At 44.5% G+C, this 26118-nt stretch overlaps 1 protein-coding gene across 3 annotated transcripts; it reads right to left on the bottom strand.

Moving 5' to 3' along the window:
* Nucleotides 1-556: 556 nt before the first annotated feature.
* Nucleotides 557-25359, bottom strand: ATP6V1A (ATPase H+ transporting V1 subunit A). Of its 3 annotated transcripts, none has more exons than XM_028713095.2 (15): nucleotides 25207-25359; nucleotides 16569-16667; nucleotides 14960-15088; nucleotides 13661-13875; nucleotides 13362-13499; nucleotides 12353-12504; nucleotides 11557-11719; nucleotides 10193-10301; nucleotides 9458-9580; nucleotides 9232-9346; nucleotides 7299-7362; nucleotides 5812-6015; nucleotides 4914-5008; nucleotides 3998-4169; nucleotides 557-2639 (listed from the first exon to the last, which is right to left on the bottom strand). In XM_028713095.2, the coding sequence occupies exons 2-15, from the start codon at nucleotides 16648-16650 to the stop codon at nucleotides 2547-2549; spliced, it is 1854 nt and encodes a 617-aa protein (XP_028568928.2). In that variant the 5' UTR covers nucleotides 16651-16667; nucleotides 25207-25359; the 3' UTR covers nucleotides 557-2546. The 3 variants fall into 3 exon arrangements, with proteins under 3 accessions (XP_028568928.2, XP_028568929.2, XP_028568930.2); XM_028713096.2 differs by having other exon boundaries at nucleotides 16569-16663; nucleotides 25207-25343; XM_028713097.2 differs by lacking the exon at nucleotides 25207-25359 and adding an exon at nucleotides 18613-18744.
* Nucleotides 25360-26118: the final 759 nt, after the last annotated feature.

Genomic DNA, 26118 nt, shown 5'->3' on the forward strand with positions numbered 1-26118 from the left:
TACTATGAATGCATAACATGCTAGTTTTTATTTTGGCTGAGTAGTAGTTTGATATACATTCCAAGACTTTGATGAGTTTGGGGACGAGGGGAATTCCATAGCTGAGAGCCCCTCAGAACACTTCCTTCACATTCTTGAGGTCTTGTTTCATCAGAATTAAGAGGATTTCTGTGCAATCTTAAGGGTCATGTCAAAAACATGGGGGACTGAGGTGCTCTCAGATTTGCTAAACAGGCTTTTTTAAAAGCCTCTTCACTTCCACTAATCTCTAAGTGGAAGCTGAGCCCTCTAGCTGAAAAAAAATCAGTGAACATTTTTGCTACATAAGGAAGGACAGGTCAAGTATATTCTAAATCCATTTTTTTTATTCTCAGTTACTTCAACAATGTACACAGTTTCTAGCAACAGATAATGTACTTACTATACAGGCTTCCCCTCCCCTCCCTTCCCCACCTTGTCCCATCCCTCCACTTTTTGGTGAACCAAGAATTTGCAGCAGCACAGTAAGTTATTTTTCTAACACTGAAAAACAGACACAAAACAAGGAGACAAAATATATATGAAACTGAACTGGCCAGTTTTAGGCAGGTACAGCACAATAAATAGACATCTTTATTTCAGATATAGTTCGTAAAATTTTACAGCATCCTCTTAAAGTAGTTATCTGTTTCATAGGCATGAAATGCTACAGCACAGTACAGTCAATTAGGTTTTCAGCAAAAGTGGGTTTTGCACAAATCATTCATACGCCACGCTTGAGGAACCTGACACTCAATGCAGAACCAGCAATAATGTCAAGGTGCAGTTAGGTTTTAACTGGCATTTAACTTAAAGACAAGATACACCTGGGGGTTAGGAACCTAGAAACTTCCTGGCAACGTTATTTTATTTTTGGGTGGAGAGAGAGATGGAGCATTTAACTTGTACAAGTGTCACTGGCAATTATAACCATTCTGCAACTCTCTTAAGTGGGTTTTCTGCTGTTTAGAATAGGAAACTCTCCCAGAAGGGGCTTTAGGTGTTTTTTGCTAGGAACCCGTGTTTTTGCAGCAGTGACACAATGGCACTAGATGTTTATTCAGTGGAAACTAAGGTTCTTCTTCATTACTGAAACTGTAATCAGAACATGAGCACCAGGAAAAGTAACTGACTTCTCCAAGGTGAGAAAATACTACCCTGCACACTAGAAGGTAACTGAGCAGTACTGCTCACGTGTCCTGCAAGACAAGACTAGCAGAGCAAACGTCCCAAAATCATCAGCTCTGTAAAATGACAAATTCTCTATATTCTCTTACTCCACCACAGGGATGGGGAAACCTATAGGCTCCAGCTGCTGTCTGCCTACAACTCCTGTCATTCCTAACCACCAGCCATGCTACCCAAGACTGATGGGAGATGGAGTCCAGTAAAATTCAGACAGCCAAAGCCTGAAAAATCAGAAAAATTGAGGGGGGACTAGGTCCACCCCCCCATTCCCCCCCAAGCTGTCGTCCCCCCCCCCCCGAAAAACGGCTTTGGGGGGAAAATGACACCCCCCCCAATTTTTCCAGTTTTCCCCCAGACCTTCCCATCTCTACCCCCATCCCTACCCTATAATGTTAAGAACTACTGTTCCGCTATTCCAGTGATTGAAATAAAAACAAAAATCCAAAGTAAGAAATGTGTGGCTTCCAATTTTGCTTTAATTGTTGCGGTAACTGCAAAGAATAACGCAGGCAAGGAGGCAGAGGAAAGGACTGCTGCCTTGGCCCACTGAAAAACAATGATTAAGTTTCTGCCTTGTCCCACTGCATATAGGCAAAAATATACATTAAGCTGCAGCACACAGAGATGTGACTTAATTTCTGTATTTGGGGGTGGAGATGATCTAGGAAGGGAGTGGAACCTATTACTAGCTGGAAGCAACAATGGTTGTGAGTAATAAATGTAATTTGTATTTAAGGAAAATTGTGCTTCCTCAGATAAGATGAGCAGAAAGATTGCCGCTGGGCACTCCTCTTTGCCCCCACAAGCCTGCAAATTTTCAACACACTGGATGAAACAGGAAAATAGTGAAATAATATTGTAGCTAAGTAATTTATAGATTTGATTGTTTTCAGGGTAGCAGCAGCAGCAACATTAAAGTACAATAAATAAATCCCATCTCTGATGCATCAGAATTGCCTAAACTGAATAGCAGTAATCCAGGAAAAAGGGTTCGAGTGCCCCAATGCCATCTATACATATACAGCAGCATATGTGGGTTTTTTCTCTCTCCCAGAAAAACTCTTGAGCTCCCCTGGTTCTTTTCCAAAGAAAGGGAAACTGCTGGCTAAGAGGTCAAATCTGGTAAAGGAGACTTTCAACCTCAGAGGGACCTTTACAAAACCTGTTTTACGCTCTTAAGCTCAGATTTACACACACAAACACACAGCTATCAAATTAAATGGGAATGTTTTCAAAGATAAAAGGAAATCTTCAGTGAAGTGCACATCTTCTATCCATGGAAAAGCAAGAAGACGGAGATGAGGAACACACTCAGTTGGGGCTCCAGAAGAGTCGTGACTCTAGTCTTCCAAACTGCGGAACGCATTCTGCATGTCTTCAAAGAGCTGGGCGTAGTCTGCTTTGATCTTGGCCTCTCCATCTTTCACTGGGTCCTGAAATTGGACAGACCAAAACTCAGAAATTGCTGGAGCTTTGTGGTCCTTTGTCAGGAAGGAGGTTGCCTGGAGTATTTCCTTCCTAGGCAATTTCTACCCCCAGTGCCCATATATGAGCTTACATTTATCAATACAGTGGTGCCTTGGAACCCAAACACTGCAAACCCGGAAGTAAGCATTCCAGTTTGAGAACTTTTTTCAGAAGCCGAACATGCTTTGCTTTGAGTGTTATGCTTCCGATTTGAGTGCCACACTTCCAATTTGAGTGCCACACTTCCGATTTTGGTGTTACGCTGAGGTCTGTCTGTTTTTGCTATTTTGCATTTTTGTGGCTCTTTTTTGTGACTTTGTGGAACACAGTTCAACTACTGATTGATTGATTGATTGATTGATTGTGTGTCTGCAGTACATTGTTTATTGCTTTCATTTTATGGATCAATGGTCTTGTTAGATAGTAAAATTCATGTTAAACGGCTGTTTGAGAGGTTGTTGTTAATCGTCTGGAACGGATTGCTTTACTTTCTATGGGAAAGTGCACCTTGGTTTTGGAACACTGGTTTTGGAACAGACTTCTGCAACGGATTAAGTTTGAGAACCAAGGTACCACTGTACGTGGAAGGCATTCTACTCTCCTCTTCCCATTGGACTGAGGTAACACAGTTTTAAACTACTGTCTGGATGGACTAGAAAAAAGCAAAACTGTCAGCGTGGACAACAGCCATGTTCATCCCAGAAACTGCCAACTGCAGCCATGGCAAGAGTAGTTTAATCACTGATCTCAAATTGATAAATGAAATATGGCTTGTTGTCAGAGGAGAAGAGAATGTGGATCACTGTGATCACTAATGTAGCCCTTTCCTTAAGTTTTGTTATTTTTAAAAGGGGTAAGGCTCACCTGGAGACAATTTTAATCTTACTTTATAGCACATGTCAAACGACCACATAATAACACAATGGCCATTATACTCATTTGCCTTCAAATGAGTTCTGCTGGATTAAATATTAATTACCTCTGGTCTATTTTGGTGGAATCCTGCAATGTGTTTTAAGTTTTTACTCTGCTAACTATACATTGGAATCTGCTCTGGCTCAATATTGAGTAGAATTCTATGACACAATAACCTGCTGGCAGTGGGAGTGAAGAATATGAAAATTGCCTACTGCATCTTTTTGTTTTCTCTTAAATATAAAAACACAACACTGCCAAGTTGGGCCTCAAATGCTTGCCATTGTTACAACCAAGTTAAATAGGGGGCATTCTGACAATGTCCAAAAATGGAGACCACCTAACACACAGCCAGGAGAAGGAATCTCGGTTTGTTTTGCTGTAACTCTCCCTCACGCAGAGGACATACCTTGAATTTCATTGATGTGAGTCGGTAAAGAATCTCATTCATGTTCTCTCTGATGATGGCCCAAGTGATCTTATTGTCACTCTGGGCAGTGGTCTCAACTGCTCGACGTGCCATATCATAAAAGGCGATCATGTTGGACAGTATTCCCACTGTCTTATAAAATGGGCAGAACCTAACAGAAAAAAGCAGAGAAGGCTTGCAAGTCCTGTCTAAAGGGCACATTTGTGAATGAATAGGGTAAGCCTGTGACCTGGACTCAGGAACTAAACTATTAACCATCATAAAAAAATGGCCAGACTGCCCAGTTACTGCAATCAGCGACCATTATCAGGTATCCTGGCAGACAGGATTTCTGCTGTAGACCGCCTCCTTCTGTGATGTATGTATGATGTTTTGGGGGCAATTTCAAAAAGTCTATATAAGGGCCTGCGCACCATTGTTCAGGGTTCTCCTCCCTCCTGCGTGTGGTGAGTAGGGACCCTGTTGCAACAATTCCTTTAATAAAGATCAGGCTTAGTAGCTGCTTTGCTTCTCAATATTCTCTGGGTGGCCCCTGTTTTCTCCTACCGACAGGGAACCCACTTAAGGACTCTATATGGGCTCCGTAATATCCCATAAGGGAAAGGGAGCAGTTTTTCTTATAACACTACCATAAGCTCAACAGATTTCTACAGGTTAAGGAGTTCCAGGGCAGCTAATCAAATCTGAAAGCTGTTCTTGTTCCTGCTTTCTGGAGTTGACATTTTATTCTCGGCAGCAGATGAGTCATGGAACAGCAAACTGCGGCAGGAAATTCTAACACCCTTCTTCGCCCATGAAAGTTAACTGGGAATCGTCTAGTGTAACACTGTCTACTTCTTCAGTGCCCATTTCAGCTCCTGAAACATCAAAAACTCTTGTGAAAATAGCTGCAAACCTGTCATATGGAGTGTAGCCATTCTGTTGCAGGAAGTCATCTTTAATGAGCTTGGCAACTTCCAATGTAATTTTGTCTGTTTCTGCCAAGGAAGCCTAGAAGTGAAAGAGACTCGTTAGCTTCCTGGCTCCCTGCTGCTCCTGATGTTACAGGTTCATTTATTTTTATTTTATTTTAAAAATTCTCTAGTCCACATTTCTAGTCCACCTGTTACTGAATCATCTGTCTGCCGTATTTCCCAACTACAACTTCTGTTCTGGCTTCTGATAAACTCCACATCTCTGGACGCTTCTCATTTACTCACTGCCAGTCCTTAACTGCTCACTCTAAGCCTTGTTTTGCCAATAAGGGAGAAAAATCCCCTTTGAGAGGGAGCGTATCACTTATAATTTGCGTACCAGCACCTACCACTGTTTTAGGTAAAGGGACCGCTGACCATTAGGTCCAGTCGTGGCCAACTCTGGGGTTGCGGCGCTCATCTCACTTTATTGGCCGAGGGAGCCAGCGTACAACTTCCGGGTCATGTGGCCAGAATGACTAAGCCGCTTCTGGCGAACCAGAGCAGCGCACGGAAACGCTGTTTACCTTCCCGCTGGAGCGGTACCTATTTATCTACTTGCACTTTGACGTGCTTTCGAACTGCTAGGTTGGCAGGAGCAGGGACCGAGCAACGAGAGCTCACCCCATTGCGGGGATTCACTGTTTCAGATGCTAACTAAAATGTTTTAGTACTGCTGCTATCCTCGCCCAAGTCCTTCACCCACCCCACTGATGCCAAGAGGCAGGCATCGTCGCTGGACTGTATTGCATTATCCCACAGACATGCCTATGGCATTTGAGAATATGGAGGAAAAATGTCTCCCCAAAACATTGCTCCCCCTGCCGCTCCTCTACTCACCTTCCCCACCAGCTGAACAATCTCTGCAAGATCCTCCTCTTCCTGCAAGATCTCCTTTGCTTTAGTCCTCAAGGGGACAAACTCTGGGAAGTGCTTGTCATAGTACTCGTCTAGAGCGCGTGTGTACTTGCTGTAGCTGATCAGCCAGTTCACAGATGGGAAGTGCTTCCGCTGAGCAAGCTTCTTATCCAAGCCCCAGAACACCTGCCAAGCAACCAGGCTTTTTTATTCATTTAGTCAACTTACAGACGGCTTGCTACACAATGCGGGTCTCTCTCTAAGCAGTTTGCAATAAGAAAGTCAGAGACTCTAACCAAGGGTCAAGGTCTCTAAAACACACAGCAGAGCAATACACACATACAGATAATAAATCACCACTGATAAAAAAATCGTTTTTAAAAGAAGAAATACTGACTTCTGATACAAACTAAAAACAATAAACAGTATAATCGCATGATCAAGAGATCAACTGTTGAGAAACCCCCAAGCGAAAAAGGCCATTTTTCATTCAGTGTCTAACACCGTCCAACTGTTGACATACCAACTGAAGCTGACTCCTTGCTACTAAGGTCATCTAATGACTACAACTGACCTTGGGGGTATCCTGAAACTATGTATAAGAGGGAGTGCAAAGGTAAAGGGCACCCCTGACCATTAGGTCCAGTTGTGACCGACTCTGGGGTTGCGGCGCTCATCTCGCTTTATTGGCCGAGGGAGCTGGTGTACATCTTCCAGGTCATGTGGCCTAAGCTGCTTCTGGTGAACCAGAGCAGCGCACGGAAATGCAGTTTACCTTCCCGCCGGAGTGGTACCTATTTATCTACTTGCACTTTTTGTGCTTTCGAACTGCTAGGTTGGCAGGAGCAGGGACCGAGCAGCGGGAGCTCACCCCGTCGTGGGGATTCAAACTGTCGACCTTCTGATCGGCAAGTCCTAGGCTCTGTGGTTTAACCCACAGCGCCACCCGCGTCCCAGTCAAGAGGGAGTGTAACCCCATCCAAAACAGGAAGTTTCCCAACTCTTGGACCCAGGAACCATTCACCATAAGGATTCAATTTCAGATGATTGGCTCTCGTCTAGCCCATCAGCCCAGGTAATGCATGGCCCTGTCATGATTCAGATGTTAAAGAGAATCCCTCAAATATCAGCTCCCCACTCCTTTCAGGTGTCCTGTGCCCTGGATAAGAGCTACGCCAAACTTCTGTTGCCCTCTAGCTAGGCAGAGTCAGTCTTGGGGGGAGGGAAGACCCCACTCCCCTTTAATGGGGTGCTTGCTAGAGAATCTTGCCCATCAGCCCAAGAGAAGGTAATTCCCAGAAATAAGTGCTGCCCAACCAATAGAGAAAGGCATTTGGCCAAGACACCAATGAGCCACTGTTGATAGTGGACGACGCTGGGCTAGATGAATCAAGTCACTGGGCACAGGCAGCAGAAGACACTGGAAAGTGAAGCTTGCATTCGGTTAAAGAACTAGAACCTCGACCTACCTGAACGATGCCCAGAGTAGCAGAAGTAACAGGGTCAGAGAAGTCGCCGCCCGGAGGAGATACACTGAGCACAGATAGGAAAGAAGGAGAGAGAGAGAGATGTCAGTGTTTGTAAAAAATAAAAAAAAAGGTTCTGACCTCCCTTTGTCGCCTCAGCCTGCTCCTCGGACCCTAGTCGGCATAAAAGAGTCCATGAGAAGAGTATCCTTGCAGAGTACTTTCTGCTTTTATTTTTAAAAGACTTTCTGCAAAAAGCGACTGACCAACTGTACACACCTCAACACCAGCAGCTTTCACTAACTAACTAACTAACTAACTAACTAACTAACTAACCAACCAACCAACCAACCAACCCAACAACAAACTAACATTTCTCACTCTATATATACAACCTGACTCATGCTGACCCAGCTTTTTAAGCATTAAAGAAACAGCGGCCAATTTTTAGCCATGACACGAGAGAGAGAGAGAGAGAGAGAGAGAGAGGGAGGGAGAGAGGGAGAGAGAGAGAGGCATGAACAGCAGCAATAGACATTTCATGGGGAACGGCAGTTGTGTGACTTGGCAACTCGGTGCTCAGATTTGCACCCACCACACAACTTCTTCTGAAACGCAATCTGAGACAAGGGGACGGGGAAAATGCCAAACCCAGATTTCATCCTTGATGCAGTGTTGTAAATCATAGTCTAGCATGTACTAGATGTTGTAGAAATAAGCCCAGTCCTCGGTACCCTACCAAGGGTTAAGACTAATTCAGTGCAGTTACACACACACACTCCAGCCACATTTACCATTTTACTCCTTTCTAGACCACAATGAAAATGTACCTATGTGGCGCGTAAGAGCTCAAAGCATAACCATGAAATCAAAGCGAAATATTTTAAAGAAGAAGGAACACAGAACGGGTCACCTGGCAAGAAGATTATCAAACACAATAAATGTAATTCAGTAAAAACAAGAGATCCACAGCAGTCTATGTCTCAGAATCAGATCCACCCCCAGTGACACTCTTCAGCTCTTCATAGAGCAATGCCCAGTAAAAGTCTGGAAGGATAAAAATGTTTGTGTGGTGACAGAAAATAGCCAAAATCTTGTGATGGAGGTTGTTCCATAGTTGGGGTGCCACCACAGAAAAGGCCCCGTCCCCACACAACGTGCTCCAGGAATAGGTAAGACAACAAGGGCCTCTTCAGCAGATCTTAATAGAGGGGGAGGTTGATACAAGGAGAGGCGCTCCTAATATTTTAATCAGGTTTAGGGAACCAGCGGCCCTCCAGCTGATGTGACAATAACTCTCACCATCCCATACCATTGACCAGTGCTGGCTGGGAATGATGGGACTTGTAGTCCAATGACTTGTTGAGGGCCACAGGTTCCCCATCCGTGACTCACTCCTTTTTTGAAGCTGCAGTGAAAATCAAGTAGGCTCAGCGAAAGCAGCCGTAACACAGACACATCAAAGCTGACTGGGTCAGACTACTGAGACTCTAATTTAAGACCTTTATCCAGTTTTGAAGAAGAAAGCACAAAGAGATAGGGTGGTTATCCCCACGCATTAGTTTCCCCTGGAAATGGCATGGTAAACCTACAGCTTCGAATTCTGACCTGGGTGCTGCATAGTTGGTTCCACTAAAGCAGCTGGCTCTGGATTCCACCTTCCCTGGCATGGCAGAGAATCAACAAACTGAAGACTGAATCTCTCCCTGTGGCTTTGTCATCTTCCACTGACTAGTCCTGGGCTTGGCCTTCCCTGCCTTGCTTCCTATGACTAAACCCTTGTGCCACATCTGACCCTGACTTATCTATTTCCAGCCTCTGACTCGCCTTCCTTATGTAGCTCCTTGGGGAACAGGGAATGCTCTGCTTTGCACAAGACAGACCTTGCAAATCCCAGCTGAAGAAACGAAGGACCAAGGGGCTTTGCCATACTTACGCTCCCACAATGCTGACGCTCCCTTCCCTCTCTGGGTTCCCCAGACACTTCACTCTGCCGGCCCGTTCGTAGAAAGAAGCCAAGCGGGCGCCGAGATAGGCTGGATAACCGCTGTCTGCAGACATCAACACAGAGAAATGGAAAGTTAGCTTCCCCAACCACAGGAAGGTTCAGGGCCTTTCTTGGAGAAACCTCCCAAGGCGGACGTCAGGAGCGGAAGGCCTACCAGCAGGCATCTCAGCCAGGCGTCCCGAAATTTCTCGAAGGGCCTCCGCCCATCGGGATGTAGAGTCAGCCATCATACTGACATTGTAGCCCATGTCGCGGAAATACTCAGACAAGGTGATCCCTACAAAAGAACAAGAATTGCAGGTCAGAGGGGGCTGCTAGGGGCGCCTTGGAAGATGGCCGACGATACCATCTCTCTGGCTCACATGAGGTAATTTAGGGGCTGATTATGGGAGTACATCAGCCTCCCGATTTCTTCCCAGGGAATGGGCACATGTCTTCTGGAATGGTGAGGGGAGGGCGAGGAACTGAGGTAGATACTGAGGTGGAGACAAGGTGCATGTAAAATAAATATCCATGTCAGTCCTCATCCCTTGAACTGCACAATGGGGATCTCTGATCCTAATGAAGGGGCCTAGAGCGCCAGTATTTGGAACAGAAGCCACTGGCACTGGGGTGGGAGGGAGACAGGGTACCTGCCGAAACTCTGGTCTAGCTCCAAAATCTTCCCAACTGAGGCTCTGCCCAGGCAGAGGGACTGCAGAAACCACAAAGGAGAACCAGTGGGAGGTAATTTACTACAGGCACCCATCTCTTCTACAGCAAATAGCAAGTCTTAAGCACAGAGTAAAATCCTTAATGATAAACTTAAGGACTGTCTGCACTGCCTTCGGCTGAAAAAACAGGAAAGATGCAGGAGTCCCAAATAGCCTTTTGTATTCTCAACTCTTACCAGTGTAGATGGAAGCTTCCCTGGCAGCCACAGGCATGTTGGAGGTGTTTGCGACCAGAGCAGTTCTCTTCATAATGCTTTCGACCTTCCCATCAACCTCCATTGTCAGCTGCAAAGGCAAGAGAAACAGGACTGAAAATCCACTGGAAAATATGCAGGTAATAAGAGGCACATCTGACAAAATTTGGAGAAATAACAGGGTTGCAAATTAATTGGTCCAAATCAGAGATGATGATATTTAACTATGATGAAGATAGACAGACAGACAGAAGAAGCATGCACACAAAACCTCCATAGTAGATTAGGCACCCTGCTCCAGACCTTCGCTATCCGTGAGTGGGGATGAGAACAGAAGGATGGAGGTTAACATACTCAGCCCCGCTCTCCCTGCTCACGTGTTATAGAATCATAGAATCCTAGAGTTGGAAGAGACCACAAGGGCCATCGAGTCCAACCCCCTGCCAAGCAGGAAACACCATCAGAGCACTCCTGACATATGGTTGTCAAGCCTCTGCTTAAAGACCTCCAGAGAAGGAGACTCCACCACACTCCTTGGCAGCAAATTCCACTGTCGAACAGCTCTTACCGTCAGGAAGTTCTTCCTAATGTTTAGATGGAATCTTCTTTCTTGTAGTTTGCATCCATTGCTCCGTGTCCGCTTCTCTGGAGCAGCAGAAAACAACCTTTCTCCCTCCTCTATATGACATCCTTTTATATATTTGAACATGGCTATCATATCACCCCTTAACCTCCTCTTCTCCAGGCTAAACATGCCCAGCTCCCTTAGCCATTCCTCATAAGGCATCGTTTCCAGGCCTTTGACCATTTTGGTTGCCCTCCTCTGGACACGTTCCAGTTTGTCAGTGTCCTTCTTGAACTGTGGTGCCCAGAACTGGACACAGTACTCCAGGTGAGGTCTGACCAGAGCAGAATACAGTGGCACTATTACTTCCCTTGATCTAGATGCTATACTCCTATTGGAGTATGTTTTAGATGAGAGCAGAACATCTAAATAAGGCTAATGGCATGAATTCTTCTAAATGTAGGTATGAAGGGTCATCAGTAGACATTGAAATTCAATTACAGCAAGAGTCCTAACTGGACTGCTTCAACATTTCACTTCCAAACTCAGGGTTGCCCTATATTCCTATTCACAAGTGCTCCAAGGTTTATGGAGAAAACTAAAATAGAATATTAAGATTACCCCTTATAGCTTTGTTTACTCAATTTAAGTCAAGCTTAATCGACTTGGACATTAATCCCCTCCCCAAATCCACACACTTTGCTTAAATTAGAACTGCATTGAGGCACGAAGACCACAGTCTACGTTTTGCTTGAACAGTATTTCCATACCCAATACTGACCTCTGGGAAGTCTCTGAGGACTTCAGACATTTCATTTCCTCGTTCCCCACAGCCTACGTATATGATAACATCACTGTTGGAATATTTGGATAGAGACTGAGAAATCACAGTCTTTCCGCAGCCAAAAGCCCCAGGAATAGCCGTTGTGCCTCCTTGAACACACCTAAAGGAAGAATATAGACTGGATTAGTATTTTAACTTGGAGGGAAAGAAACAATGGACAAACAGATAGAAGGGAAGTGCAACATATATTTTAAAACTGGCACAAGCCCCAAGATTTAAAGAGGACATGTTGAATCTGACCATTTAAGGTATCCTGCCCTACTCCAGCAGTATTTAAAATGTCAGAAGAGTAGCTGTACCCTGTGAGCACTCTTAATGAACTTTGAAAGCCACTTTGGAGCTCCTTCAGCTAAAGAGTGAAATAAAAATGTTTCAAAGAAATATGGGTCTGTTATAGCAAAAACAGAAAACAGAAACCTTTGCTCTAGCTTCTATGTAAACTGGCAGTTTGCATGGGCTGTATATGTTTGCTTGTTCTTGCCCAAACCCTTTTCTCTCTATATGCAATGATTTAAACGGAAAACACAACCGAAGACGTGGTTCAGCATCAATAGAAAGATCTTCCGCTTTTTAATATTAAAATCTTTATCGTGGTTTTAGTGCTCTGAGCATTGCACATGCCGTTATTCCAGTTATGCTGCCAGCAACAGTTCTACTATACATAACTGGAGAACTTTTCTTCTACTAAAAGAAGCAGCAAAAAACAGACTTTGCAATCATGGTTGCTACTTACGGAAAGAGGGCATCAAGGACTCTCTGACCCGTTAAGAGAGGGTGATTGGCGGGCAACTTTTCTGTGACAGGGCGGACTTGCCGTACGGGCCAGACCTGGACCATAGTGAATTTCTCCTTCACTCCCTCAAACTCCAGCTCCAACACAACATCCTGCAAAAGGGCGGTGAAACGAAGAACAAACAAAATGCACTGGAAGCTCTGCTGGCAAAAAGTCAACTAGGACAACGGCATGCTGCTGACTTCAGCAAAGTCACGTTCATATTAAAAAGTGGGGTCCTGGCGTCATTTATAGTCAGTAGACAGGAAGCAAAGAGGTTTGCTGGTGGTGGCAGGTCCTGCGTCAAGCCACCTCTGCAAGCTGCCTCCATGACGGCAATTTTGGCATCCCTCAAGCAACCCTTATCTGCTAGGAATTTGTGGGAGTCAGTAGGACTCCCTGGTGGTGGAGAGACAGAGGGAATTTTACCAAGCCGGGTAACCTGTCTCTTCCCTGCCCAAGAGATTGCATATTCTGCACAAGTGCTGAGGCAGTGCTTGTAGAATATGGAGATCTACTGGAGGGGCCACAGTTGTCTATACAGAGGGCATAACAGAGTACATGGCCTCATAACAGAGAACTGGAGTTTTTCTTGCACATTAAGTGTATCAGTGAAATTGAGTCTATTGTACCTTCACCGCCTTCTTCCCTAATCAGGCCCATTTTTCACACACACACACACACACGTACGTCCTGGCTGCTGTGAAATCCAGCCCAGCCAAGGCAAGAACGCAGGTGCTGGAAAAGGGAGAATGAGAGCAGAGTTTTTCTGTAGCTCCACTGCCTCCCCCACCTTAAAACACAGACCTGCAGAGACTCCATCGTCTGAGCAAGCGCAAAAAATTATGAAATGGGAAGTGTTTCCTCGAGCGTACTACCAGGTCTGATACAGTTCACACAAAACCTGGCATCATGCAAGGACAAAACATTAGGCAGCGGAGAAAAACTTATTATTTGAAGAAAAACTTACAGACGTGTCGTAATTCCCAGGTGGAGCAATGTAGGTCACCGTCCCCCTGTTTCGCGGGGGCAGCATGATCTTGTGTTTGATAAGAGAGTTTTCAGTCACTATGCCATAAATATCACCGCCTGTGATATGACTGCCAACCTGAAGGTCAAAGAAACTGCTAATATTAATATACAGAGGTATTATATTTACACAGTGCATTAAAAACATTATGGATACCCAACTGCAAAGCGGGTCAATTCAGGTTGGTCAACAGCGCTGCCAAAATACAATCAACAGCAAACATGTTCTCCGTAACTTACCCGCAGGTTTTTGACAGGCGAGAAGTCCCATTTGAGATCTCTGCTCAGAGCTGTCACATTGACTCCTCTGGGGATGTAAATGCTCTGGGTTTGAGTGCTGATGTCTGACAGAGGCCTCTGAATACCGTCAAAAATGGCTCCCATGATTCCGGGGCCAAGCTCCACCGAGAGGGGCTTGCCAGTACGGAGTACGGGGTCTCCTACAGAAACACCAGCTAAACAATTGGTTAAGGAAGGCAGCCTAAAGGGGGTGTCAAGCTAACTAGAAATGTATTAACTGGTTCACTAACCAATTACCCTTCATGGTGGGCCACAAAAAACATCTTGCAACCGAACTTCAGGTTTCAGCCAACGGCTCCCATTCTGGGAGGGAGAAAAACATTTTGGTGAGCCAACAAGTACAGTCGTACCTTGGTTCTCGAACAGAATGCGTTCCGAGAGTCCGGAACTGTTCGAAAACCAAGGCGCGGCTTCCAATTGGCTGCAGGAGCGTCCTGCAGCCAATCGGAAGCCACGACGGATGTTCGGCTTCCAAAAATCGTTCAAAAACCGGAACACTCACTTCCGGATTTCGATCGTTCGGAAGCCCATTTGTTCAGGAGCCAAGGCATTTGAGATCCAAGGTACGACTGTATTTTCAGACATTCCAGAGAATAGCAACAAAGTTGTTTCAACTCCAGAGGTCTTTGACTTATCATAAACCATCCTGGAGAGTTTAGCAAGCCAATGTGATTCTGAAGGTGGGCAGAATAAAGGTTGGTGCTATTTTTGCCTCCTCTTGGGAAAAAGGAAATGAGTCGCAGGCCATACTACAATGAACCGTATAATTCTGATAAACCTAGTGTAATATGAGTCTCTCTAACCTTCTACACATCGTCCTTGTTTTGCTTACTTGTTTATACTTGCGATTTTTTATTTTTTTTACAATTTCAAATACAAAATACAATTGTAAACCAAGAAAACTTTAATAATAATAAAAAAGAGCTAGGGCTTTGTTTTTTAAAAAATACAAAATACAAAATGAATTGCTCAGTTCCCCAGGCAGATAGGATTATTCCCATTATGGATGGGGGTTCCACTTGCTCTTAGGGATCAAACTGGAAGTAATACCAGACCAAGAACGGTGTTCTGGTGTCTAGGCAATAACTTTGGCCCAGAAGCTTTGGCTGGTATGCCAAGTGCACCCACTACTTGAACCCAAGGATCTTGGCTCCCACGGAAGTCAACATCCCGTTTTCATTTTTACTCTACTCAACATACCCTTGAATGGCAGAAATCACACACCAGCTGAAAGGATACAGGTTTCCTCATATACCTGAATAGTTGCCATGTCCCCCTCCAGCCGGATAATTTCTCCGACAAGCTCACAGTGGCCAACTCGTACCAATTCATACATAGCTGCACCTGCCATGTTGCAGGCAGTGACAACTAGGGGAAACAAAAGAAAGAGATGAATGCAGATTCAAAACTGTGATTTTCCGTTGGAAGGTAAAGGTAAAGGTAAAGACCCCTGACCATTAGGTCCAGTTGTGGCCGACTCTGGGGTTGCGGTGCTCATCTTGCTTTACTGGCCAAGGGAGCCGGCGTACAGCTTCAGGGTCATGTGGCCAGCAGGACTAAGCCGCTTCTGGTGAACCAGAGCAGCGCACGGAAACGCCGTTTACCTTCCCCGCCAGAGAGGTACCTATTTATCTACTTGCACTTTGACGTGCTTTCAAACTGCTAGGTTGGCAGGAGCAGGGACCGAGCAACAGGAGCTCACCCTGTCACGGGGATTCGAACCGCCGACCTTCTGATTGGCAAGCCCTAGGATCTGTGGTTTAACCCACAGCACCACCCACGTCCCTTCCCGTTGGTAGGAAGGGACAATTCAGTAGCTTTGCATTTTTAAATTTCTGCAAATACAGTGTTTTGTTTGCAACTGGAAGTAGAGCCCAAAATATTGCTGTAATGCATGATAGACTCCTATTACTGAAGTGGTAAGGGAACCCCGTGTTTGAGCTTCTTGGCTGCGAGTCCTGGAAGTCCTGCTCCCTGTCTTGCTAGCCTTTTCCAACTGGCCTGGGAGGGTGGGGGCCGACTTACTAAAGCTACAAAATCTGGGGCTGCTGAGCAGACGAGTGGGCTGAGGTGTCATTTAGGGAGTTTTGTGGGGATAGCAGTTGTTGCTGCTATTGATATTAATTTCTGCATCTTTATTTTAGATCTTATGATTTATATGGAAATGTTCAATTTGGTTCTGTACTTTTTGATGCTTTGCTTTATAACTACTTTTGCTGTTTGTAATTATGCAATTCGTTTCCGTTTTGCAAGCCGCCTCGAGCATGGCTTGAACTGTGGAAAGGCGGGTCTACAATTAGAATGATGCATATATGTTCCTTCCTTAAAGAAAGGTGGGTGCCAGGAAGCAGGGATCTAGCCTAGCCTTCTCCCTGGCATGCTACTTTGTAGAGCAATTTTTGTGTGTGTGCAGAGGAGAATACTGTCATGAGGTCACAGAACAATAAAGATGGAAAGCTGGAAAAACCACAAAGTCTAGTCCAACCCCTGCAATGCCAGAATCTTTCACCCAGGCCGGGGCTCGAACCCATGACCTTGAGATTTGCAGTTAAGACAAGCAGTAAGGCCAGCAAGAAAGGAGATAGCTGGTGGATCCTAATGTCACAAAAGCTCTGATTTTTCTCAAAAGCAGGGGGTGGGATCAATCTATGCAGATTTGCTCTGCCTTGAGAAAGGGGGCATTTAAGGGACTCTATCAGGTGAAAGGATGCAGGTTCCCAAATAACTCCTATTATCCTGTCCTGAGCTTTCAGACCATGCCTCTCCTGGACACGACTATGGAGGATACTTCTTTCTAAGCACCATTTCACTGCTGCTCATTTGAAGTACACATACCAAGGGCACTTACCAGGTCCTGAAACTCCAAAGACATAGCCAAAGGCATCCTCTCTGTCTTCATCACGTACTTTGGGAAGTTTGGAGAAATCCATCTTTACTGTCCAGCTAGCTGAGAAGAAAGGGGGGAGAAAAGTCTAGTTTGCATGTTCAGTTAAAGGTAAAGGGATCCCTGACCATTAGGTCCAGTCGTGACCAACTCTGGGGTTGCGGCGCTCATCTCGCTTTACTGGTCGAGGGAGCCGGCATACAGCTTCCGGGTCATGTGGCCAGCATGACTAAGCCGCTTCTGGTGAACCAGAGCAGTGCACGGAAACGCCGTTTACCTTCCCGCCGGAGCGGTACCTATTTATCTACTTGCACTGGTGTGCTTTCGAAGTGCTAGGTTGGCAGGAGCTGGGACCGAGCAATGGGAACTCACCCCGTTGCGAGGATTCGAACCGCCAACCTTCTGATCGGCAAGCCCTAGGCTCTGTGGTTTAACCCACAGCGCCACCCGCGTCTCTTTGTTCGGTTAGCCTACATCAAATCACAGCAAGGCCACTCACAATTAGCACACAGTGGAATCCCCCCACATTACATGCATTCTCTCACTTTTTGAGTCTGAATCTTGTGTTCCCCCCACAACTGTCAGTTAAGTAGCTGAGCAACTATGTAGGACTGTATACCAAGGTTCTTCTGCATCTTGAAGTGCATACAAAATATTGCCATGAAATAATCAGAGTGCTAAAGAACTCTGTAAATATTCTTTTCAGTTCCCTATTTTAGCTGCTGATCTCTGTGGAATGCCCTTCTGGCTTGCACTCTTTACAAAGACTTGAGGAATGAGATTATCACCCCTCTCTTATTGTCCATTCCGGGTCGCCTAACCACTGCCACAGCGTCTTTTCTCCTGGCAGATCAAGAGGAGCAGATGACAGCAAAGGTTGCAAGGTTTTTAGCTGCGGCAATCAGAATAAGGTCCACTATTTGACTGCTGATTCTGGAGCCTAAAGTGTGTTTCATATAATCGACTTTTTATTTCTGTTCTTTGTATATTGCACTGCTGTTTTGTTGCTATGGCCGATGGCTGACACAAATAAAGATTCATTCAAGAAGGATATCTGTGAAAATCTGCGGGTACACAATATGCAATCACAACTGCTAGCTCAGCAGCCCTGGAATGTATTTGGTGTTGAGGAAGCTCTCAACACTATTCAGACATAGCTACAAAATAAGTGTGCTTAGCCTTCCTTTGTGCTGATCTGAAGCATCACCAAGATAGCCTTATACAACCCTGGCTACCTACAAGTGTTAGAAATTAGCCAGGCGCCAGGCGCGTTTTGCTACTGGCGTGGGTCCAGGTGCCACCTCCTGGGAGATCTCTGGATGCCCAGTTGGCGAATGACATCTCCATCTGGCTGGTCCCCCCAGCTTTCTTAAGCAGGTAAGCAGAAGAGCTTATTTATTGCATTTATATCCAAACTTTCCCCCCTCCAAAGCATAATTCAGGCGTTACTCCGGAACAGAGGGTGTGGAGAAAAACTATGAATAATTAGCACACTGTGAGAAAACACTCTGCCCATAAACAAGAAGGGAGTATATTATGGTAACATATTTGGGTTTTGACGCTTTCAGAGGGTTCCTCTTTCCCTTAAACCTGTTTTTAACATTCCCACTATTTTACAAAGCTATCCACTTACAAAGGTTACACACTGTTTTGGAGATCAGGAAATGGGAGTTGCAGAGTTGAATACTGTACACACATTTCTACTACATTCTTTAAAGAATTCTGCTACAATAAACTTAAAACACATTTTCACCCATAACATGGCATGTTGATTGCCTGAGATCAATTTTAGCCAAACCAAATAACCATTTTACAGTGCAACGCCTAACAAGAGAGTTACCTTGTTCAGCTCACACTGGGGAGTCCAATATGTTTTGACCTAAGGATTTTTTTGCAACAAAATCTGAATCAGTTTGAAATTAAAATCACATGTGTGTCGCAACCAAGATTCTCGTCCGAAGCAATCACCCAGAAAGCAACGCATGGTAAAATACTAAAAGGTCCATACCTTAGGGGAAGCGGCAACAAAAAATATCCACCAGTCTTATGAAGGAATCCAAACACAAGCTCTAAGAAATCAGGAAAAAGCAGACGATTTGCCTTCCTGGCTCCGAAGAGATAGGAAAAAAGGCATTTCAGGAAGACACAGCAAAGAAAAGATTGTCAGCTGACCAGATGAGTCATCCATCCCTCCCCAAAAGGACTGCTGCAATAGCAAGTCACGCTGCTCAAGGCCCAACTAAATTTAAAATGTGCTCTTTTTGAATTTCAACACACTCCGTCGTGCTGAGGCTGAAAGCAAAATCAACTCTCAGTCACAAGCTGTTTCCGTGCTTGGGAAAGACCCAAAGAAGATGAGACACACTGTTTTTGCTATCTCAAGAGCCCATTTATAAAATGATCGAGTCAGAAAATAAAACGCCTCTGTTTTATTGCATTCTTCACTTCTGCAGAACTAATCAGTCACTGTCCAGTCTAACTGCAGCAATTACCTTGTGGGGCAAGAATGGGGATCTGGTGACCCTATGAAATTGTAGTCCAGGTAAAGGACCCCTAGATAAAGGGGTCCAGTCTAAGTCCAGTCAAAGGCAACTATAGGGTTGTGGCGCTCATCTTGCTTTCAGGCTGAGGGAGCCAGCGTTTGTCCACAGACAGCTTTCCAGGTCATGTGGTCAGCATGACTAAACTGCTTCTGGCACAACGGGACACCATGACGGAAGCCAGAGTGCATGGAAACGCTGTTTATCTTCCCGCTGGAATGGTACCTATTTATCTACTTGCACAGGCGTGCTTTCGACCTGCTAGGTTGCAGGAGCTGGAACAGAGCAACGGGAGCTCACTCCGTTGCGGGGATTTGAACCGCTGAACTTGCGATCGGCAAGCCCAAGAGACTCAGTGGTTTAAATCACAGCGCCACCCATGTCCCTTTAAGTCCAGGTATGGCAGAAACATTGCCCACACATTCGCTCATAACATGTTTTTGAGCTGTAAAGCACTGATTCCACACATTATTGCAATCATATATGAACAAATGTGGCACTGGTCCAGACCTGCTTAGTTGCAGCAAGGTGGACTTCATGTGCTTTCAGCTTATACCAATGGGGACATCCAGATTTTATCACAAAACCTTACTGCTCATGAGGGGTTGCTATGTATCAAAAGAAGCTGCCCCCTCCTATTACTACAGTGGTACCTTGGTTCTCAAACTTAATCCTTTCCGGAAGTCCGTTCCAAAACCAAAGCGTTCCAAAACCAAGGGGCGCTTTCCCATAGAAAGTAATGCAAAACGGGTTAATCCGTTCCAGACAATTAACAACAACCCCTCAAACAGCCATTTAACATGAATTTTACTATCTAACGAGACCATTGATCCATAAAATGAAAGCAATAAACGATGTACTGCAGTCACACAATCAATCAATCAATCAATCAATCAGTAGTTGAAGTGGATTCCACACAGTCACAAAAAAACAGAAATGCAAAATAAATAGCAAAAGGAGACAGCCCTCAGCGAAACACTCAAAACAGAAGTGTGGCACTCAAAATAGAGCACGTTCAGCTTCTGAAAAAAGTTCGCAAACCGGAACACTTATTCCAGGTTTGCAGTGTTTGGGTTCCAAGTTGTTTGAGTACCAAGGCGTTTGAGAACCAAGGTACCACTGTACTTTGCTAATAATCCTAATCCAAAAATATCAACGCTGCCTAAAGCTAAGGAACATCATGACAACTGAATGACCCAATCTGAAAGCCTGATTCTTCCAAGTCTTTAGGGGAGGATAGCTCTAATTCTCCACTGTACTGCAGCCAGTCCAGGCACTGTCCAAAAATAGTTAAATCCAAGACATCACATACACATTTTGAACCACATTCTTCCTTTAATGACTTCCAAGTACAAATTTGGTGGTGTGAACTAATGTGATACAATTGCCTATTATGCATTTTGCCCTCTCCTTTATAATTAAAAAGCTAGTTCAAACTCCCACATAGAAAAAGTTGTGATTTTCAGTCAACAGACTTCTCCTTCAGCATTCAGTATCTTAAACTGTTTGAATAATTGGGGCTATATGCATTGACAGAGGACCAAAACGTTCTCAGCCATTTCTAAAAACTCCTGCAACACGACACTAGAGACAATTGTTTCAGAAGAGACCAAACCTAATCTTTCTAATTCGGTTCAAACTTCGCCCCAACCCAGACACACTAGTTAGATCAGAAAGAATGATTAACAGTGAGTGACTAAGAGTGAAACATACATGAATTATTCTCTTAAGTCTATTGCTTGGCTTGAGTTGTTCCATTCTACCATACAACAAACTGCTTTGCAACTAAAGGAGAATCAATTTTCCCAAGGCAAATTAAGCATTAAGTTGATGGAAAATACTGACGTTACTTCCTCCACTTCTCAATTTTTTCTCTATTGAACTTTATTAAGACAACAGGAAATAGAACTCAAGCTATTTGCATATATAGGAACAATCAATTACACCATAGGAAGCCAATGGTGTTTAAATGGGGGAGGGGGAATATATGAACATTTTACGTACTGCATATTATTGTGTAGTCTTTTTAAAATGAATTTTGGATCACCTGCATAAAGAGAAATTGTACCAAAAAAGGCAGAATATGTTTTCTAATTAAGGCTCTGTTCAGATATCAAGATAAACTACAGATTACATCTATGAATTTAAGAGCCCACATTTTGAATTTCCAAATGCACGATAAGCAAACCAGGGTTTAGAGAAGCTTCTCCTCTTTGATTTTCTGTTCTCTCAGCTTAAGCTCATTCAGACACCACACCAAAATACAGTCAGTGTGAATGATGGATTGCAAGCCCACCTCCATTCATGCTTCCATTTTGGATTGACAGGTAAATTGCACACTATGGTTTGTGAATTCAGACTTCCTATCACAGCTAAACATTCTTAGCTATAGTTTGGCATGGCATCAGGGCTGGATTTAGGTTTGTTGAGGCCCTAATCTACTGAAGGTAATGGGGCTCTTTTTATGACCAGCTGTCTTTTGTCAACAACAAATTCTCGCTGTTTTTTGTGTTGAATATATGCTATATGGTAATTTCTGGACCTAATAGGTATCTAAATCCATTTGCACATGCAGAATGTAGGCACCCTATATATAGAAATGAGCAAACCAGGGAGCAGGTAGCGCTCATTACTTACATCATAGGAGCCTGTTTTTTATTTTATATTTTGGAAATGTACAACCAGGGTTTTTTTCCTTTAATTTTTTTGGGGGGTCCCCAAGAGAGTAGGGCCCTAAGCTACAGCTTGTTTAGCTTATACGTAAATCCGGCACTGCATAGTATCTGAACTGAACCTGAACAAAAGCCAGAAGATAGAAAAAGAGGCAGAAATTCTAAGTTCCAACTGTCTCTCCCCCCCCACCAACCCAAAATAAGATGCTGGACTTTGGTCTGATCCACTTCAAATGATCTTATGCCATATTATTAAAATTAAATATGTAAAATAAACAGCATATAAAAATACCCAGCTAGTGTATTAACGGAAGGTGGGATTTTAAAAGAAGTTCTACCCCTGCTTTATTGGCCTATTACTTTTATATGTTTATATGTGTAGAGAGTGGTGTGAAAAGGATCCAGTTTGGTGTCATGTAGTTTAAAGAAGCTGTTCAAGATTTATGCAAATCGAGATTGCAAGGAGAATTAAAAGCAATGCTCTCCAGTGGAAGCAGCATTTCTAAGAAAGAGGTTTCTGAAGAAGGGTTCCATATTACACAATTGGAAACCACTTAAAACCACAATCTAACAAGAAGACCGAGAGAGGCTTACTGCCAAATTTACACAACACTTTTAGTGTTTTCTAGGATAGAAACGCCATTTAAGGATACATAGTGTGAAATTCTGACAATACTAACTACCTCTCTCTTTGGCAGACAATATTTATAAGAGGATCTGAATATTCTCCAGAGGCATCAAAGGTATTTAGTAAGATTTAGAAAAATGCATGTTCTTCTAGGTACTCGCAAATGTGCGTAAGAACTGTGATGTTCATTTAGCTGTTAAGTCCCATTCTTCTCAAAGGGGTTTATTGCTAGGCAAGTGTATAGGCATCTAAAGCCAATTCTTAAATATCTAGTGAAGCTGTGCAAAACAAAGCATTATTGACAAAATATTATATATACAATACGATGAATGATTAAAAGTATCCCATGTATCAATTAACTGTTCTACTTAGCCATGATTATCTGTCATGGAATGGTGGGCCTCACCTGCTCCCATAGTAAAGAATGGCTGGCAAAATTATGGAGACTAGTTCAAGCATCTCAGCCAACTGAATACATTTTTCTGAGAGAAGTTAGATTACAGCTAAAATATGTTTGAGGTAGAAAAGCCCATCATTATAAAGGTGAGATATAATTAGGAATATTAGCACATCATGAACTTTTCCAGGTTGTTTTTTATTGAACAATTTCATATTGTTTACAGAATTAATATGGTAATTATCAACAACATCAGAATAAAAGAAGGAAGAAGCAAACCCTTACAGCGGGTGAACTGGAAGAGGAACTTACAAAGAAATATGACTCAAGCAAGCAAGCCAAGCCCCAAGCTGCAAAGGGAGGCATAGCCATAAAAAAAACACAGATCACTAAATTAATCTAATTAGAAATGTGAACTCCTTCTTAACCACCAGACCTTGAGCAAAAGCAACTCAACCACCAGTCATGCCAAGGAAAATATTACTATGAGCAACTGTCATATTATCCAGCATTTGACTGCGGCTATTCCCAATACCTTGCCAACACCTTGCCAACAAAGGTCCGTATAGTTAAAGCCATGGTTTTCCCAGTAGTGATGTATGGAAGTGAGAGAGAACCACAAAGAAGGCTGATTGCTGAAGAATGGATGCTTTTGAATTCTGGTGCTGGAGGAGACTCTTGAGAGTCCCATGGACTGCAAGAAGATCCAACCTCTCCATTCTTAAGGAAATCAGCCCTGAGTGCTCACTGGAAGGACAGATCCTGAAGCTGAGGCTCCAATACTTTGGCCACCTCATGAGAAGAGAAGACTCCCTGGAAAAGACCCTGATGTTGGGAAAGATGGAGGGCACAAGGGACGACAGAGGACGAGGTGGTGGGACAGTGTTCTTGAAGCTACTAATATGAGGGAGGCAGTGGAAGACAGGAGTGCCTGGCGTGCTCTGGTCCAGGGGGTCACGAAGAGTCGGACATGACTAAATGACTAAACAACCACCCCTACGGGTGGCACTGAGGACCCTTTGCCTCTGAACCCTTTGCTCTCCTACTTTCAAGGCTCGCTGGGTTCTGGGAGAAGGGGGTCTGGAATGCCTTCTAAAGACACTATGTCCGTCAGCTGTCACCCCCCTTGTGCTTCCTCTTCCTGCTCCTCTCCCATTATTTTTCCAACAACGACAATAATATTTGCCAAGTCAAGTATTATCCCTCTCAGTGAAGTCAGTGATTGGATAGGAAACTGACCCGCCCCCCCTACTTGCCCAGTTTGGAATGGCAGGGCTTTCATTGCAGACCTTGCAGTGGTGCAGCACATCTCAGGCAGTGTTCCTTTCAAAACACTCCAAGACTTAAGTGAATAGGGTTGCTTTTTTTAAAAAAAACACACCCTGCAAATAATGACTCTCTCTCTCTCACACACACACACACACACTCTCGCATAAAATACAAATCTGAAATTGCACTTAAAATCTGAAAAGCATCAAAGAAAGCAGTATAAAGTTCTTTATAAGTTCTTTAAGACACAGCTGTAGCTAGCCTTGAGATTCTTTGACTATATTTCTCATTTCATATCTCCTGATATAACCAGTTTTCTAAGTGCTTAATATGAGCATGCCTGTTAATGTTTTCAACCTCTACTATTCTGTCATTGCATTTGGATTCAGCTCCTGAGAGCTCAACACAGCTACTTTTCAGTTGTCTCATGCAATAATAATAAATAGTAATAATATTTGCCAACTCAAGTATTATCCCTCTCAGTGAAGTCAGTGATTGGATAGGAAACTGACCCCCCCTTCTTGCCCCCAGTTTGGAATGGCAGGGCTTTCATTGCAGAGTTAAACCTTGCAGTGGTGCAGCACATCTCAGGCAGTGGATGAGCCCCACGTGAGAGCAGAAGTCAGATGCTGAGACACATAGTATGGACTCTCTCTGGCCCTCTGCCCTCGCACCGAGGAAATAGACAGGAGACGACTAGACCAGTGTTTCCCACCTTGGGCCTCCAGCTGTTTTGGGACTACAACTCCCATCATCCCTAGCTAGCAAGACCAGTGGTCAGGGATGATGGGAATTGTAGTTCAAAAACAGCTGGAGGCCCAAGGTTGAGAAACACTGGACTAGACGACTCAACCACAACAGAGGTGGGGAGGGAGATGCTGGGCCTTTGCTCCTATATGGGGGGGGGGGTGTGAGGCGATATTCCGCCCTCTTTGAAGGGTCCCCGGAGAGAAAGGCGCCCTTCAGGGCAAGGGCGAGGGGGGAGCGGGGCTGACGGGGCGGGAAGGAACCGTGACAGCTCCTGGGAAGCCGGTCTAAAGGGAGGGAGCCAGAGGGAGAGAAGGGCGGTGAGGCGACGGCGGCGGCGGCGGCTCACCTCGGGCGAATGACTGGAGCAGCTCCGCGCGCAGTGACTCAGGAAGCGGCCGAGCACCGACTGCCGACGCGCCCTTTCCCCGGCGGACGAATCCTGCAGGCGCCTCCGGAAGTGACGCGGAAGCACTTCCCGTCGAGCCTCTCGGGCTCCGGAGGACCTTCTCGCGGCGCCTGCGCGCTTGGGGCGGTAAAATGCCGTAAAGTAAAGCAGGGGCGGGGCGCCGGGTGGAAGCCAGAGCTGAAGTTGCGACACAACCTGGGAGGGCCTTGACGGCTTTGCCTCACAGACGCGGGTTTAGCCCCGCAGAGGTACGAAAAGGGGAGAGGTGCGCGTCGCCCGGCCAGAGAACGAGCTTCCGGGTTCGCGTCGCCCGCCATTGACAAAACTTCCCCGCAGAGCGAAAGCTGCCCGTCGGGGGAAAACCAGATTTCATCGCAGCTGTTTGAAGGCTAAAGCGCAACGCCCAAATAAAAGAAGCAGAGAGCGGGGCTTGGTATCTTTTTTTTTTTTTTTTTAAAAAAAAAGCTCATTTCGTGTGAACATTTTTTAAAAATTAGGTTTTTAAACATTGGGAAATGGCCCTCCCAAAATAAATTCAAAACCAAAGCAAACACTTTCATGTGCTTTTACACAAGCGCGCGCACATATGCACATTGCTGTTTTTCCTGGGGACACACATTGGGTACGCACACCCCTAAACATTTTGTGAATCTTTCTACTTTTGTCCATTTAATGTATTTATCTTTCACGATTTGAACTATAAAATAATGGGGTTTTTTAGTCAAAATGAGAGTACCCCTAAACATTTTTTTTTTAGAAAAAAAGCACTGCATATGCAAACACAAGTATAATTAAATATGCATTAAATGCAAAGTGTAATTTAACAGGGAGGGGGGGAAACATTAGCTGATG

This window comes from Podarcis muralis, chromosome 17, assembly GCF_964188315.1.
Source record: "Podarcis muralis chromosome 17, rPodMur119.hap1.1, whole genome shotgun sequence".
Classification (NCBI taxonomy): domain Eukaryota; kingdom Metazoa; phylum Chordata; class Lepidosauria; order Squamata; family Lacertidae; genus Podarcis; species Podarcis muralis.

Bases quoted from the DNA above. Each gene is read 5' to 3' on its own strand.
- ATP6V1A (XM_028713095.2), bottom strand. From the start codon at position 16,650: ATGGATTTCTCCAAACTTCCCAAAGTACGTGATGAAGACAGAGAGGAT. The intron at 10,302-11,556 runs GTCAGTATTGGG...TTGCCTTTGCAG, and splicing joins TCCTCAGAGACTTCCCAGAG to CTGACAATGGAGGTTGATGG. The intron at 5,009-5,811 runs GTGAGTAGAGGA...TTTCACTTCTAG, and splicing joins TTGTTCAGCTGGTGGGGAAG to GCTTCCTTGGCAGAAACAGA.